General features: G+C 32.3%; 1 protein-coding gene across 1 annotated transcript; it reads right to left on the reverse strand.

Annotated features, from left to right (window-relative positions):
* Positions 1 to 1,877: 1,877 nt before the first annotated feature.
* LOC130892484 (uncharacterized) lies at positions 1,878 to 16,625 on the reverse strand. The gene is made up of 15 exons (XM_057797925.1): positions 16,489 to 16,625; positions 13,434 to 13,469; positions 13,283 to 13,369; positions 12,884 to 13,151; positions 11,440 to 11,700; positions 11,032 to 11,379; positions 10,837 to 10,961; positions 8,981 to 9,064; positions 8,852 to 8,908; positions 8,700 to 8,756; positions 7,313 to 7,501; positions 5,325 to 5,404; positions 4,369 to 4,519; positions 2,716 to 2,889; positions 1,878 to 2,072 (listed from the first exon to the last, which is right to left on the reverse strand). Exons 1-15 carry the CDS (start codon positions 16,502 to 16,504, stop codon positions 1,990 to 1,992), a joined length of 2,016 nt encoding a protein of 671 aa, XP_057653908.1. The 5' UTR covers positions 16,505 to 16,625; the 3' UTR covers positions 1,878 to 1,989.
* Positions 16,626 to 18,867: the final 2,242 nt, after the last annotated feature.

The following is an 18,867-nucleotide window of genomic DNA, read 5'->3' on the forward strand; positions in this document are numbered from 1 at the left end:
AGAAATATTTCAGGAAATAAAAGAAATTTTATTCTTCATAAAAATTCTGTAAATCTGCCGGTTTTCAAAATAATTCCCGTTCCAGTGGTTATTTCTAATTGAAATATCTTTAAAACTATTGTTTTTGTGGTAAAAATTTTTCTACTTTCATTTGGACCATATATAAAAATATTGATAATAGCAAGAAAATTTTTTATGAACATACTTAAGGAACTTCACAATGTTATTTGAAAAATTTCTGATTGTATTTTTTTAAGGCATCCACAATTTATACCTACAGAGTTCAATAACTTTTTTGTCTCAAAAGGTATGAAAAAGTTTCATAGAAAAATCGAAAGCTTATTGTAAAATTATTTTGTAATAAGTAGTGTGTTTTATAGGATAACAGCATATCAATTTTATGGTTTTTCTAATGTATATCAACTTGAATTTCAAAGATGTGTTCAACAATTTACAGGTCATTTAATAATACCAAAAGAACTTGTTGCTACTCATTAAGATTTTCATAAATTTCATTTAATATACAGGGGAACAAAAATTATATTCTGCAAATTACTTATTTTTTTGTTGAGAATTTCTAAACTTAATTTTTGTTAGATTTACTACAGTAGGATATGATGCTTTAATATAAAATAAGTAGAATTGAAATTCAAGATAACATTCAGGCTGTTCTATTTGGTAAAACATGAGTTTACTATGCTGTAACCATTAAATAAGTTTTACCTAATGTAAACAATATTTCCAAGAAGTTATAAACTCATTATTTCCATTAATTAAATACTATCTGTTGATTTGCTACTCTCTATAATAGAAATGCTCATAATACTTTAAACTTCTTTAATTTTTTATTTCTTAGACCTTTTATACATGTTAATGTTTGTAAATCGTCTTGATTTTAAGTCTCTTCTGTTATAAAATTAGTTTTTTTCAATAATTTTTGAACGAGAGAACAAAACGTTGACATTTCGACTTTGTATCAAATCCATTATGAATCTTTCCTTCAGGTTCGCCATCATTTGTTGATCAAAATAATGCATATCAACCTGTTCATCAGTTCAGTTGTCCTTACTTACTTAATAACTATTTCAGAAAGACATAAGGCTTTCTATCAATTATGATCTACAGTCATATAGATCACCCATCAGATGATTGCGGATTCTAACCCAGATCGAAATGTTTATAAAAGTTTTCAAATGTCTGTTTCTGATGGAAAGTTAAAATTTAAAAATCTCTTATTTCGAGTATGAATTTTTGCCACGATTTTTCGTATTTATAGTTTTTTTCTGTTTCTAGACATTTATTCAATTGTATATTAGATTTATTCAAATACACGGACTTTACTCTAAATTTTAATACAACGAAGTATAACCAAATTAAGATTAAGATTAAGATTCTGGTTAACCCAATCAGATTTTCCGTATTTAAAACTGATTTCAAAAATAAGAAAGTTTATTTTCGTTGTTCAAATGGCTTCCTGTATATCTTCTTTGGATCAACAAGGACAGAAAAAACGAAGGAAATACTAACCCACGACACGTTGAAACTTTCAAAATTGTTTCTTTAGATTGAGCATGAATTAGTAGCTACTTACTCCAATGTATCCTGATAACTGATAAGGCAAAGAAAACGACTGATATAAATCTGGCGGGAACACGAAAAATAAAAATAGACTCAAAAAGAGATGGTTGTGATGATCCATATGACAGTTGACAACTTGAAATTGGCAACGATGCGCTCCTGAGCAGCTCATTAATATTTCCTGACCATGGTTGGTCGCGGCGTTGTCATACTGATTTATAATTCTTTAAAACTAATGTTATATGTTCCCATTAAAGTATAATTAAATTAAAATACAAATTTGTGTAATATCTCACAAAAATTTATTTCAAGATCTATTTTTTATAATTTACATTAATTCGAACCAGATTTTTCAATGAAAATTTTCAAAAAGTTTGCTATTTTTTTTTATGTGAGCAAGCCTATGAATACCTATGCATTTTCAATGGAATCAGTGGAAATGGAAGATTGTGAACATCCTTCTTTCATATATATTTCCTCGGCAGAGGAATGCCCTAAAAAGTTTATTATATATAAAAATTCTTCAAATTTTCTGTCAAAAATATCGACACCAAAATCTATCTGTAATGTCATTTTGAAGGCTAAAGTTGTATGCTCTAGTGTTTATGAGTAGGTATATAGAAAATCTAACACGTGGTATCTCACGCTACCATTTTCAATTAATAAATATAATTAAATAAAATAACGAAGCGATTTTTGTAGACAGAATTATAAACGTAGTAACTAGTTAAAAAGCATTGTAATCCAGTTGCGGACACTCGTATGTACAAACGGGTTTCTATTGCCGTATTTCAAGAATAGTAAAAATTATAGTATTTCTATCATTTGTTTGAAGAAATTTTGAGAATTTATCTTCTACGGCTACCAAGACAAGAATGATCGTTGTAGACAGCTCGCTGCGGCGGGAACTGTGAGAAAAGGAAACTAGCTACAAGTATTCCTAGCGTCCGTAGTTCCTTGGGAAACTTATTTAATTGACAACCCTCGTATTTCAAATATCTAAATATATATTTATTGTAAGTATTGGACAAAATTCTGTAACTCATTTAAGTGTATAAAGTGTATATATAAAGTTCAAAATTGCTATAGCCTTAGTACAAAATAAAAAAGAAAATAATGGCTTTTTTCAAATTTTACCTTCTAAATAATCCTCTTCACTTATATCTGATTCTGCGTAACTGGAAGTATGAGTTTTGTCGTCAATATCAACATCTGAAATTTCCAGAAGCGAATTTTCTTCCCTTGTAAATATCGAGGCAAATATATTTTGGGTCTTTTCGTAGTCAAAAGTGGATGTTTCATTTCGTGAACCTTATAAAAAAAATATTGTTTTCAATTCTTTTAATGGGTTATATATGGGTACATTCCACTCACAATGCTCACGATCGCGAAAATTTCATCAACAGAAAAAGCCCGCGAAGTGTTGAAGGTATAGGTGGAACGTACATCGAAGTCGTGCAACGTGCAATTCGGACCAAATACTTCGTATGGATTAGAAACAACTTTAATTTGAAGGGGACTTCTGATTGTATTTGTCAAAACCAAAAAATGCAGAGCTCATAGAAACACATAAGTACGACTTTTGCGTACCTTGAAATGTGTACCCGACCACTAGAGAGCAGTAGCAATATTTTCATCCTTTTTGTTCGGTTTTGTTTATATAATTAAAATTCAAAATCAATATAAGCAATTTTTTTATAGGAAATGTAAGGTTACATATCCGCGAGACTGATAACTGACAAAAAATGTGGGATTAACTATGACCTGCATAATAAAGCAACTTTGCTTATTCTTGGTGTAAACTAGAATTTAATCCATAGTTTAGGATTTAGTTGAATAAACAGTTTTGACGTTGTAAAATTGCGACTAAGGATGTCAGTACCAAAATGATCCTGGTATGGAGATTACCATTTTGAATCGCATCAAGACCTGATGCATGTCTTTGTTGGATTCGGTTTCAATTATTTTGACGAGTCTTTCTAACAGTTGGACCTTTCGATTTATTACATCTTAATTTTGATTGGTAAATTTATCTCTCTAAATAAGGTAGGTACTTATTATGAATAACTCAAATTTCCACTTATATTAATCGTAATCAATCGTAATATTAGCCACTGCACTGTCTTTGGAGTTGGTTTTTAATTAATCAAACTAAAATGTACATTGAAAATGACGGATGAGATACACCTCCTCTCATTTCGGAGAGAGTGAAAAGTGCGGGAGTTGGAGCATAGCCTTTATAATGGATGGACACATGTGATGAAAAAATTCATTGTTAGGGAACTAGTATTAACACCGTTTAGAGTGGCTATTTATGCCCACACCCTGTACTGATAATATTTATAACGTACATGTTGTTACTAGACGTTCATTCATGAGAATTTAAACGACTCGTGTTGTACAAAATAATGTACTAAATATAAACTTGAAGAAATTTACCCTTATAGTAATGTAGCGCCGCCTTTATTCACCACCTTTCAACGGACATTTTTTCATGTACACACAGATGACTCTTTACCCCACCTTCCATAAGAATGAGATAAAAGATATTTTGGGTTTTAAGTGGAATGTACCCTATACGAAGATTGTAAAGGTGTAATATCACCCTAACATTAGAAGTTTAGTGTATATTTTTTCTAATAATATAAACTCTTTTCGAATTTATCACAAAAAATCACCTTGATATGATGAATCTTTACTATCCATACAAGACTATTTACAAGTAGATTCTTTAGTTTTATTCCTAGTTTTATTACTATTATTTTCGTTGTAACGATAACTTTGACTCACCTCTCGTAAGTTCTTCCAGTTTGTATCCAGCTTTATTGCTTTGTTTGTCAAGGTATTTATTCTTCGGTATATTATATACAGTTATGTCTTCTCTGTTTGTTAGATGAACTGGAGGGGTATTTTGACTCGATACAAGAATTACCTTCTTGATCTATAAATAGAATCTATTTGTGGTATGGTTATAACACCTTAGATAAAGAGAGAAATGATAACATCAGCAAGCAATTTAATTAACATGAAATCAAATAAAAAAATTATGTATTTGTCTAAACTTTGATGAATGTCGATGTCCGCTTGTACACAGTGAAAGATTGTGCGAATTGGACAGTATCTTTCTCATCATATCCCACACAAATTAGATGGATTTAAATCTTAAACCTAATTAGTTCTATAAAATTTTCCTAGGTCGACGTCTAATATGTGGACGTGTCTTGCTGGAAAAAATTGGTTCACAGAACATCATCAATGTCCTGTTCTCATATTACCCTGAAGATTCGAAGTAAAGCCCATCGTTTGATATGCATTTCAACCAACGTTCAGGAAGCTCTTTAAGACCTTGGTAAAATTATTCTTTGGACTTGGATGCAAAAAATAAATTGTCGCACTGAATTTTCAATATCTCCGTTGGATTTAAATTTATTCCACGCAAAAATTCCCAAAAATGGATCTGAATAAATAGTAATCTGACGGTGCAAAGTCTGGAATAACTAGTGGATGTGGATCATTCCAAAACAAATTGGACCAAACTTTAGCTTTATATTTAGAGATGAGGTTAATTTTTGAGTAAAATTTGAGGCGAATATTCACAAAATCAACTGCGTTCAAAGTAACTCCTCGTGTTGTTTCACTCGTTCTCAACATTCACACTGTTTTTGTATTTTTAGTATTGAGAAATAAATTTAAAAGTTCGCATGCTACGATTCTGTCTAAATAAAATTAACTAGAATTCAACATACTTTACGAGGATCTTTCAAGTTTGTAATCACTATTGTGGACTCTCGAATTGTAGGTTTCACCATAGCTATCTTACTGTTCACTAAAATAGAAATAATTATTGGAGGTGAGATATGCGAACTTAAGGGACACATATATCACACATACTTCCGATCCGACTTCAGTACAGGAGAAAAAGGGGGAATGTCAATGTGGTTCAAGGGAAAAAGGAGAAATGTCAGACTAGCAGCACTGCTACTATTGTCAGCTGATACTTTTCTTATTGTTTGTTTGTGTGGAGTGTAGCTGTAGGTTCAGTTTCGAGGTTATGCTGTGTACTTAGAAGTGTGTTTTTCGATGAATAAGCCGTAATAGGCGTAGGCCTAGACAAGATGAAGATGCCGCCAAGCTTCACACTGCCTCATATTCATATATAGTAAGAGATGGTGGCATTGTAGACATTCCTATTTGCTTTAAAGCATTCTGCTCATTACATGGGGTGTCAAAAACAAAAATAGAAATAATACAAAGATACTTAAAAAACGGCAGTCATCCTGTTGATAAGCGAAGAAGTAGGCATACAATCAGAAAACACAAACTGTCCCAGGAAACTTTTGATGCAGTATACGATCATATTGCTTCTTTTAAAGGGGAAAAAGCATATTACAGCCTTAAAAAGACAAAAAAACTATACTTGCCATCTGAGTTGAGTGTAAAGAAAATGTATCAGTTGTTCAAAGAAAAATACCCAAAAAATTTATTATCTAATAAAAGATATAGGCAAATTTTTAGTGAAAAGTTTAATATAGGATTTGGATTAACACGTAAAGATACTTGCAGCAACTGTGACTCGAACATAGCAGAGGTAAAAGCTATACACACTGGGTTAAGAAATTGTCAAGAAGGAAGTGAAGAAAAGAAAATAACAGAAGCAAAATTAAAAAATCTGTCAAAAGAGAACAAACTACATTTAACAAAAGCAACGATGTATTATGTTAGGAAGGAACAATCAAGACTAAGTAGTCAAAAAGATGAAAGTAAAGAGAATATAGCTATGGACTTTCAAAAAAACTTTCCGGTCCCTAACATAACGACCAATGATGTTTATTACAAACATTAGCTCACAGTGTGCAAGTTAAATATACATGTCCTATCAAATAATGAATCATATTTTTATGCTTATAACGAGACAGTTGCAAAAAAAGGAGTAGATGAAGTTGCTTTATTTTTGTTCAGTTTTATTATGACTAAACTTGACACTAAAGTCAAAGAACTGGATATATTCTGCGATTCCTGTGGGGGCCAGAATAAAAACTGGACCGTTTCTAGAATGGTCCATTATCTAGTCCACCATGTAAAAAGACTTGATAAGATTAAGATGAATTTTCCGATTCGTGGTCATTCGTATTTAGAATGTGACTGAAACATGGTTTGCATCAACAGTAACCTCCCAAAAGCTGAACGTGTAGAAAAGCCGGGACGCAAGAAAGCAGTAAAAAAACAAAAAAGTCAGTCCCGAAATGAATATGACAAAACCTTTATTTTAGTAATTGTGTTGTAATCTTTAATAAACATAACTGATGTGATGAAGCCTGAGTGTTTAATGACCATCTTCCTTTTACCCTACAACGAAGTTGACGTTCCCCCTTTTCCATACAAAAAATGTGCATTTAACTGTTAAAATTTTATTTACAAAAAAAAGATTTCATTTTTCTCCATGAAACCTTTGTCTATTCGTTGTATTTTAAGATTCGTGTCTCTGAGCATTTTTTTGTCGATGCAATATTCTAAAATTACCGGGAAAACGTTGTTTTGTCGTCCAGCAGCATTTCGCGCAAGACCGTCGAGATATTCTTCGAATAAAACAAGACTGACAATAGTTGCTTGTATAATATGTGAGTTCAATCATACCAATCCCGTACTGATTCGCTTTCAGGGGGTACAATCGGATCGGAGTCAGATCAGAAGTGTGCATGATATATGTATCCCAGCCTTAAGGAGTGGTGTATACCTTCTCTCGTGTAAATGTTAGTATTTTTAGATCCAGATGCGATAGAAATATTATTTGTGTTTATTGAGGCATCCATAACTGTTAATCGCCGTGGCGATGAAGGTATTTTCACAATTGTATAGGTAGGACTTTCAGCCAAGGATTCTGATATACTCTCAGTAATTTCACTAGGGGTTTCACTGCTGTGAACTGAAAGAAAGTAATATGGAGTACCAATTCTTAATTCGGAATCATTTAAAATTCATTAATTCCATTTATCAATATGAGATCTGTGTCTTTATATACAGTAGAACTTCAATAACATAATGACCAAAAGATAATTTGATTATCAAGGTTTTTACTTAGTGATGGTTTATTAAGTTGAAGAGTTTTCATTGGTTTATATTTTTACTTACAAAGGTTCGTTTATGAGCTTTGTTTAAGGCTTTCAAATGTTGATACATAGGTGCATTCCTACATTTATTAAATTTTATTTTATTCTACATACAAAATCACTATTTTTTTTTTGTTTCCAACTATTCACACAATACCATTCTGTCTATTACCGCATTGCTCTATAAAAGATCGGCAAGTGTTTACAGCTTTCCTTGCTTCGTTGATAAATATAATCGTAGGTGGATCTTACGGCTCATGATGATATCTTCTTCTATTAACGTTCCTGCTGTGGCTACTTCATCATCGCATGTGAGGAATCTTCGAAGAGACCCTTATTTAATTCACATCAATACTTTATTCTCCGGTAGTGGTAGTGATTAACAACCCGCAAATCAACGAGTTTTTTTTTTGATTTGCTAATCATTAATGCGTTGAATTTTTCTGTGCCTGTAGAATTTGTATAAAGCGGAATCATTAGTTGATCCTTGCTGTGTTTCTCTCCATGACATTTTTCCTTTTAAAATGTTAATGTTATGTCAGGAAGACATTTGAAAAATAGTCCCGTTGCGTCGACATCATTGGGGTCGTATCCATTTATTATACTGTCCAATTGACTTTTTCATTTTCTGCATACTTCTTTGCTTATGCTTGCACTTTCCCCAGATCATGTCGCCTTTTGAAATTTTTCAACCAACCATTACTGGCTTTAAAATTAAGGATTTGCAGTGACTCAGTCTTCCTATTTTTCTTTTAGTATATGTCCGCCAACACTAATGTTTTTATTTCTACACTATTCTACACTGGTCTAACCAAGTTCGTTTAAGTTATAGAGGGTTCGTATTTTGAGTAAAAGAGATTTTGGGCTCCGAGGGAAAGGGAGCACGACCTTTTAATAATCTATAGAGATTATTAAATTGTCGAGATTAAAGTTATTAAGGTTCTACTGTATAATTATTTTGAGTTTGAGAGTTCATTGAACAGTAGTGGAGACTCCTAATTCTAGAAAACTTACCTGCCAGTTCGGTGATGGCTGTCATGTTTGAAGAAGAGCTATCCTTACGTTGAGATTCTATTAAATATAATTATAATAATGAAAAAGAATATGTTTTTAGAAAATTTTCATATCGAGTTAACTTTCAGTTATTCATTCAAGAGTAAACTTACCTGCCAATTCTGCAAAAGTTGTCATATTGGAACTGGTACTGGTCTTCGGTTGAAATTCTGTTAATTATAATTAAAATAAATTAATGAAAGAACATTGTGATAGCTTTTTTACAGCACAGTTGTAATTACCTGTACTATGACGCTTATTGAAATAAGTCATAGTTTGTTTATCTTCTTTTGAATTATTTTGCTCAAGTTCGGTAATATTTTTATCTGAAAAATATAAAAAAAAAAAAAAATCGATCAGTTGATCCAGAATAACATACCATACACACGCGCACTTGAGAAAGGACATCCTGTTGAGCATCCATGGACGAAGTCCAAGAATGGATGAGAAACATTCCCCTAAAGTCACAGTGTGCTATTTTGTCACATGTAATTATTGGTTCTTTATGGAAAATGAAGTTTTTTTCTCACGACCAGATAAGGTACTTAGGGGATTTGGTTCCAACGAGACGGCGCTACGGTACACACTGCTAAAACAGCGATGACTGTTTTGAGGAAACACTTCCTAGAACGCATCTTCGCAATGAAGAGCGATTTTCAAAGGCCGGACTCATATCTTGATTTGTCCGCAGATGATTTTTTTTCTATGGGGTTTTTAAAAATCACTCTTAAAGAACAATATTCAGGAAGAAATTGCCTACATAGCGCATGTCTCCGCGAATTGGAGACGTGATTTATTTTTCAAAAGTATGTAAAACAAAACTTTGAGCATGTCTCAACATTGTAAAAACTAAATTAAAATTTCCTCATTTATACAATGCGTTTTATTAAGTTTTGAGAAAGTTGTGCTACGACTCCTTGTGAATGAACGATGTTGCCGTGGTATAAGAAGATTGTTTTTGGAATATCCTACTTTATTTTCAATCTGTAAAGTAGTTAGGATAAGCAAATGGATTGTTACGCTCAACAGGACATGTAGGAAATAGAAAAGTAACTATTTTCTCTTATTTACTATTTTAAATAAATTATTTAGTTGGACATTGGGATCTGGAATATGCTAATTACTAAATTTATGAGTCTTCCTAAGTCTAACAGTCCTAAAATCTATATAGCCTTCGTCGATTGGGTGATATCATTAGGTTCCTCACCAGATTATTGGGATGGTTGCTAAGCCTTACAGCATATTTCTGGGAAATATTAAATATTTCTTTCTCATATTTACTGGAAGCTGCCTGTAAACACCTTCTATTCTTCTAATAATAATATTTAATTCCGGACATGCTGTATACTGGTTTAATTTTTGCTGTGGACTTATATACTAATTATTATCTATTACTATTACCTACAATTTTGTTACTAAGTGTGATTTTCTTCTGTATATTGGAATTTTATTTTATTTGTATGTTTATTTAGTTATTTTTATGTTTTTTTTTTTTTTTAGTTTTTACAAGCTTCTGTCTAAAAATTGTAGCAATTTTTTGATAATAAAGTATTTCCCTTTCTCTCTCTCCCCCATACGTTGTCAAAAGTCTGTGCTATGTCCAGAAAGGCAACAGAACAGTATTCTTCATTTTAGAATGACTGGTTCTTTTTGGTGATGCAGTGTACTTGCTCTAAGGTATCATGTTTATGCTGTAATTTGAAGCCAATCTGGTGGTTAGGTATTAATTGCTTACTCCTCAGAGTTGATTCAAATTTTTACAGGAGTAATTTTTTTTCGAGTAGTTTGGACATGATTGGTAAAAGACTTCAGTTCCTCAGCAGGTTTTTCAATCTTTGGTATTAATAAAACTTGAGCAACTTTTCATTATAGTGGAAAGTAGCCTGTTCTTATGACCGCATTATACATTGCGTTAAAAACTGCACTCCTTTTTATAGAGTTTTTACAAGAAGCTACCATTGATTCACTGATACCAGTGATAACTCGTATCGTATCGATAGATTTTTTGGTGTTACCTTTGTATATAAATATTCGCGACTTATTTTCATGTCAATTGAATAAGAAGAAAATATTCTGAATTGTGTTTACAAGAACTCACCGTGAGCTTCCAATTGCTTCTCTAACTCCGCTCGGATTAAGCGTTCCATCTTTGCAGAGTCGGATCTTGTTGAAGGGTTATGCTCCACAATTGTAACCACTCTACCGGTTTGTTGTGATTCAGATCTAGAATAAATGATATTTTTGAGACATTATAACCATTCTATAACCAACTTTACTACGTTCAAATAATTACCGTGTCCGTGTATCCTTATGACCAGCCTGATGTATTTGTTTCAACGAACTCTTCGGTTTTCTCTCTTTTTGCATATTAGGTATACTTTGCAACTGTTTGTCTTTGAAACTGTTCGAATTATTGGCTCTTCTTTCAATTTTTCTAAACGCCGAATAATGTTTTCCGGCACGCGAAGAAGCACGATGTATCGCCAACGTATAACTATTTTTATACTTACTAACATATTCATAAAACAAACCTAAGTAATCCATTTCAACAAATTCTTCTTTGAATGATACGGCTACGTAAAGGTAACCGTGTTGAAATTCTGAAGGTTTTTTTAATTCATCACCGAAGATAGTACATATGCTTAAAATTTATAGAATATTATCAGTAAAATATATAAGTAACAATGATATCCAAACCCACCTAGAAATACCATCAGGAATATCTAAAACTTTACTTAGATATCTGTATATCAATACCCAATCTTTTAATTCCTTGGAACTAAGAACAAGCTTTTGGGGAATTTGAGATTTTTTACCGTTTACTACTAAATAGACTATAGTAAGATTTTTTCTTCCCGTTTCTTTCAAAAATGGTAAGACTTTCTTATTCATTTCTCCGGAGTAAAATTTTTTTGTTGCCTTTCCTCGTTGGTACAGTTCCTTTTCGGAAGAGGTATGATATCTGCAAAATGGAATTTAATTTCAAGACTTTTGATAATAAATATGTGATATGTGGAACTCAGGCTAAGTTAGTAATTTTGGCACTATAGGTAGAGAAATGTTAAGAAGGATATGTAATAATACCATTAGTAAAGGCAATAAAAAGAACATACGAAACAGTAAAATACCAGGTTTGAGGGAGAACATCAGAGGAATTTTTAAGGAACCAAGAATAAACCTAAGAAGCAGCCGAGGCATGATAAGATGACTGATAGCTGAGTGCTGATAACTAATGTTCATCATCGTCGAACCACACGTCGAATATAACACTCGTTATAATTTTTTCTTTTTCAGTGCAAATCAACTTAGCTAAAAGTTTTTTGAAAATATACCATTTTCTGAGTTAAAAATTGTTGTTTCCTTAGTTCTTTTGTCTTCCAGAAGTAATATGAACTTTTCGTAAAATTGAGTTTGTCACTACAACACCAAAATCCAATAATTCCCTTCGAATTTCTGTGTTTAATTTCTTTGAATTGGTTTGCCTTTTTTATCAACCGTCAAGTTCATTCACAATTGCAATCAAATATTCCTTTTTCTTGGAGACTATGGTCGGCATCCATGAAATGAAAATTAGAACTCTTGATTTTCCCACACCAACTGTAGTAGCTACATCATATCTCCAACAGTGATAGACGTATGTTTAATAGAAGCAATCATTTCAATTCAACTCGCTGTCAGAGCAAAAAGGAAACTGGTTGGGGAAGTATGAAAGCAATTGGCATGAAATATTCCAGAAAAATAGATGGAAAATACAATCAAATAGAATGGGACATAATCTGCAAGGAATAAAAGTATTTCTAAATGTAGAAAAGCATGGAAGAAATGAGAAGAGAAGAAGAAGACTTCCGTCTGTTGTGTAACATTGCCAATAACCTATTTATTAGGATATTATGTTCCTTTTTGAATACAATAAATACTTTCACCAGTACCCGATGCAACTAACAACGACCGTCGGCGATATCTCAGGAACGGATCATATTACATATTTTTTGGAGCCACTTTTTTATATTTCATCCGTTTTTGAGATATTGTTAGTTGTCTACCCGATACATTCCAAACACAATTAATTATTCATAATTATCGATTCTCCAAAATAAAATTTTTTATTTTTGTTATTAGTTTTATAATGTTTATCTAATACTCACCCTCCAGGTGCCATTTTGAATTTGCAAGCTGCACCAAGTGCCACGTATCTTTCATTGGGATCCAGCGCATCAAAACAGTCGATGTACTGCATAGAACTTAACGCAAGCAATCTTGTAATAGCTCCAAAGACTGGTTTGATGCTGTTGGTGAAAAAACGAAGAATGGCGTTCCAGGTTCTGAAGTCATTGGGATTGACGGTCAATTCGTAACAATGGGCTTCCCCGTTTAACCATACATGGATTTTTTTTCCTCTGCCGAATTTTGGTTCTGTTTAAAAATATACAGGAATCAGTATATGTTTACGTTTTTTGTTAGGAAATACGAATAAATACAAGATAAAAATTGTTTCTAGCTTCGAGAAAACAAAATGAAGCGCGTAAATTATGATTCATAAATACCAGCGATACTGGATTCCGGATTTGGATCATTTGTGATTCTATATAGGTAAATAGATGAGCGTCTGTCTTTTTGATTTTTTAGAGGACCTGGAAATAGCAGAATTTTATCAATATAAGTACTAATAAAAACTATAAATTGTAAATAACTTACGGGTTGGTCTGATTAACGAGTCGATAATGCGTTTTCCTGAAAAAAAAAAAAATATTAAATACTTCTAATTTTGAAATTACTGCCTTGTATCAAATGTAATTGAATAAAAATAATAATTGATATGAAAAAATATCCGGCTCGGACTATAAATGGAAGCTCTTTGAAATACATATATACTGGTGACATCTGCTTCTCTTCATCTGCAGGTTCAGCTTTATTATTATTTGAACAGATGGCAGCACTATTACTACGAATTCTTTCAAATATAGAAATTTCGTTAAATTATTTAATTATAATTTCATTTAAAAGCCTTACACCTAAAATAAATCCTTATACGAGTAGTATACGAACTAAAACATAATAATACCAGTAGAATCAGATTATGATTAGTCAAATGAAAGATATATTCATTGTAGATGATGATAATGATCTAGTATACTAGTATATCTATTTTTATTTTAAATAATTGTGAGATGCTCTCGTATAATATCCATCAGGTTTTGCTTTTTTGAAACAGTTAATAAAACAAAAATCGGCGTTGAATATGCCATATCATCGTCATGCAATTAGTTCCAAATGAAGTCTTCAACACCACAAACACACGTTAAGATTTATAAGGTGTTTGATGCATTGTGAAGCAGTTATTAGAAATCGTTTTTTGGTTTGATTTTTTTTACTCTGTTTTGTTTGCTATTATCATGTTAATCGAAAAAGGAATTATAAAGTTCTCAATAGTAAGTCAAGTAATATAAACTATATATTAATATACAGGGTGTTTTTAAAGTAACCTGAAAGATTGCGTATTCGGTACTCTTAAACGCCTGTGATAAGTTTTATCTGATGAGTCACAGGACGTTGATTTGATTTCAATACAATTAAAATTCATTAAGATCATATTTCATAGTAATGACAGAGGGCAACAACCAAAATTCAATGACCTTGAACAATCTAATCAGACACCTAGGATTCAACCTTATAGTGTCATTGTCGAAAATTCACTCTAATTAATTAACAACTTCCAACTTAAATAGCGAATCAACTATAGCAATTGTTGATCTTATATAATTGAGAAACACCACATACGAGAATGGTCTCAGAAATACCTGGCCCAATAGAAGAAACACAAAAATTTTGGAAAAAAATATATTCATTTTTCAACGCAATCTCCTTTTAGTTCCATACCCTTTTCCCAGCGATGTTCGATAAGTTCGATAATAAGAATCGTCAAGCTCATCAAAATCTTTGACCTCCAAGCAACAGTCCCAAGTCTGGGAACAGGAAATAATCCGAGGGAGCTAAATCTGGCGATTAATGTTAATTCATTTTGGCCATTGCAATAACGGATGTGTGTGCTGGTGATTTGTCTTGATGAAACAAACACTTTCTTCTTAGTCAAATGCGGGCGTTTTCGCATGATTTCTTCGCTCAAATGTTGCAAATCCGTATAATACTCGCCGTTGATAGTTTTTTTCAATGAAAAATTATCTCGCGCGCATCCCATAAAACCTATGCCTTGACATTGCCTGCAAATAGAAAGGTCAATGGCGCAAACATTTTGTGGAATGTTGCTAAACACTCGATGGAAACATCTTCACGATGCTGTTTTTGTTCCATTGTGACTAGACGCGGCACCCATCGCTCTCTCGCAGCTTTCTCATGTCAAAATGTTTAGTTAATATCTGATGTACCGCACTATGCCCACTATGTCGCGAACTTTAGTAGACGATCATCCAGTACAGCTTTGTGGATTTTCTTCAACATTTCTGGAATGGTTACCTCACTAGATACACCACTGGTCATCGCAGGTCGTAAGGCTTGGTTTAAACTCTGCTACCTAATATTTTACTGTTTATAACGAAGGAGATGTCTCCCCAGAGTAGAATCTATTTAAGTATTTTATCATATAACGATAACCAATTTTTCCATGTTTACCAATTCACTGAAAACTTTCACTGTTGATGGCTACCAAACAAATACTAAACAACGTGGCGTCTTCTAACTTGAATCGTATGCTGTATCTTATATATTTAAAAAATTGGTGATTTCCATTCCGTGTCCGTTCAGGCGTTCTACCCAACCGATTTGCTTAATTTTTTTTCTTCAATGAGAGGTATTGGTGCACAGATCAGCCATCCACTAAGTTTTTCACTATCCTCAATATCTCAGGTTCTATTCAAGATAGAGACTTCTTTTTGATTTAAGAACACTCGCTGAAACACCCTCTTTCTTTTCAATTTTTGAACACTTAAATCGGTTGAGTTGGAGAGGAGCTAGGCGCGGACATTCAATGTGGAGTTATGGATTTTTGTAGGTTTTTGGCAATTTTTCTACATTCAAAGATCTATATCTCAGGTTCTAATATAGCTACAGAGTTCGTTCTTTTCTATTATAATGATTTCTGATACTTATTTAATGGATTCGATGCGAGCGAAGCCGCGGGTAAAAGCTAGTAGATTGTTAACTTTCAAATACAGTGGTATTTTTCAAGCCACTACCTCCATCTCTAGGTCACGCGAGGTACTTCTGGTACCATCCTCGTATATAAATTAAATGATAAGTTCATTTGAGTTATTAAACTAAATAAAAAGAATTGCATGAAATTACAATTTCGGTTTAGAATTCTCCAACTGCTTCTTCACTACGTATCTATATAAAAATTACAAATTTCAAAAAGGCATATCACATGGTATCGAATTTTGGGGATTTTCTATTCATAAATATAACACTTTTCAATTTTCCGACGTGGATACTCAAGACATAATTTTATTATGCGAACAAATAGCGGATAGAGGTTATTTTTTTTGACAAAAAGTAAGATTTTGAACCCCAATTAAATCCAAGTAAGAGAATAGACAAATTAGAGTAGAATAATAACTAAGAAAATGTCGACATTAGGAGTAGGCAAATTTAGAAACGATTCCAAAAGGGAAACTGAAGCGTCGAGCTTCAAACTCTAAGCGTGGCACTTTGTACCAAAATTTAAAAAAATCACTCGCATCAGTTAAATTAAAATCTATATTAGAATATGTTTTTGAAAAAAATTTTTGTGACTCACCTTTTGTCGAACTCATAATCTTTTCTATATCTGCAGCTTTTAGTACTTCTGAATCCACTAAATGCACACAAGTTCTTTCCAAATATAACTTTAATTTAGATTCAAATTTATATATTATATCTTGACGTAACCGAAAGGTAAAGTCTATCTGACTGTCAATTTTCGAATGACAGGCATTAAATGACATATCGGGCTCCAATTCGATTGAATCAAAAATAGTCATAGAAATATATGGTTTTTTTAGTCGATGGATTCACGAGAAACTAGGACCAACGTTCCTATGTGCTTATTTTACGTCATAATTAATTTTAAGTGTCAGATTAAGTTGAAATGCAACTTAATCTCTTTATATGAAGAATTAGGATGGTATGTACCATACAAATATTTTATAAATATTTCAACAGTCTCTACTTCAGTTGATTAATTATTTGACTTTTTTCGATTAATTGATAATTATTGCTATTTATTACATTTTAAAAACTGAGAATCCAACATTACATTCTAAGTACTTCCCAAAAAGTGGTACTTTTGGGGAAATATTTTATTTCAAATGCAACAAATATACGTGAGGTACCTAAGCAATACATCAGGTATTTTTGACAACGTTGGTTTCGCGTGGACAAACATTCCATAGAAATCAATATTCTTCTGTAGGTTGGAAGGCTTTATAAAAATAATTCGTCACACAATTCCGCTGTGGATCTCTCCTGGACTTAACCAATACTATTTGGATTTTGTCATAATAAAATTGATTTGAAGGTAGGAAATGAAGTTTTGTTTGAAATCTCCTTCTCTATCTGTCAAACAAAGTTAAATCAGGTTTCAACTAGATTTTCACATAATTTCTAAATAATTTTTGTTTGTACCTATGGTAGCTCTTGATATGCTGCTATATCATGACATTTAAGTAATCCTCACATTTTAATGGCTCTTTCACTTCACGATACTGAGCAGAAGACATTGAATTTACATGTTTTTGGGCAATCCTCGCGTTATCGTATAAACAATAATATATTTTATAGAAATTTTATAGAAAACATTGTAAAATACTAAATTTCTAATCATATATAGAGATTTTCCTTTTTTATTTTATTATTATTTCAAGATGAGCAACTCTGTACTCCACTTGGTCAATTCCTATGGTTTTCTTCCGTATATGAATGGAAATTTGACAGTTGCCGAGGATGTAATTTCTCCTCTATTCTCCAGATCCGTCAGTCCAGATCGTCTGCTTCTATATGTCTTGTGATTAGACCAGTCTTCGCTCTTCCTCCTCTATTCAGCTGCAGTCTGAGGAATTTGTCTTAACTACTTATAATGTAAAAGTTTAGGATTGTTTGCAGCAATATGACTGAAGTCATGTCTCTTTGTTTTGCCTTTTCTTACCACAGTTTAACGTATTTTAATTCTCAAGTAAGGAAGACTTGCTGCAGGTTCGGATCCTGTCCGCGCTTGGGTTGTTCCAAGCTAGGTTTTCGTTGTTGATTATTTTTGAGTCTCCTATATTCGAGGATTCGCAGCAGCCTTACCGTATGATTATCTAGTCCAAAATCGGTACGTTGACCGAAAACGTTAGTTAAAACAAGCTTGTCTAATAACTTTAGGAAAAAATCGAAGATAAAGTTATTTACTATTTCGCAAAATTCACGTTTTTTTTTGCATAAACACAAATATGCTCTTTTCATGTTGTGTAATTCCAACACAAATGCCATCATTGTTCTTTGTAGTTTTGCTAATAACGATTAGCAGACCAACTTTGTTGTTTACGAAGATGTACAATATTTTGAGATAAAACCACATATTGAATCGCAGTTATCTAAGGAAAGGGACTAGATTAACTAAGCGATTGGCATCCATTTTAGTGGAAATAAAAAAAAAAACGAAATAGTAAAGGGAATAACAGTTAAAATATAAAATTCCAGTATTTTTATAACTGATATAATAAATTAAACGCTTGATACATACACTGTTATTAAAAGAAGAAGAAAATGTTAAGTACTTTCCGAGAATTTGATTTCTTAAAGATGCTTTTACCTTTTAAGGGGATACTACAGAAAAGAGTGTCTCAACTGATTATTCCAAGAAGAATACACTCGCTGCATCGAGTCATTATTGTAAATTAAGTTTTACACATGCATGTAATAGTTTAATCTTCCAAATGGCATAAAATGATACGCTATTATACGAAATTAGGCCCTGCTAAATCCAATTACTGTATGTGTAAGTGTACAGCACTTGCTTGATTGCGAGATACTGAAAAATACTTGAGGTAATTTGAGTTAACAGAAGCTTTAGCACAAAAACCGTTCCTGTTAAATGAACTAAATTTTTTTCCAAGAAATCTCACATGAACTGGCTTTTCAAGCGATTATATCAAAA

Source organism: Diorhabda carinulata, chromosome 1, assembly GCF_026250575.1.
Source record: "Diorhabda carinulata isolate Delta chromosome 1, icDioCari1.1, whole genome shotgun sequence".
NCBI lineage: Eukaryota > Metazoa > Arthropoda > Insecta > Coleoptera > Chrysomelidae > Diorhabda > Diorhabda carinulata.

Excerpts from the sequence above, each read along its gene's own strand:
- LOC130892484 (XM_057797925.1), bottom strand. Across the intron at positions 11,380-11,439 it reads ATTCCTGATGGTATTTCTAG|CATATGTACTATCTTCGGTG; the intron begins GTGGGTTTGGAT and ends ATAAATTTTAAG. Across the intron at positions 2,890-4,368 it reads ACTGGAAGAACTTACGAGAG|GTTCACGAAATGAAACATCC; the intron begins GTGAGTCAAAGT and ends TTTTTTTATAAG.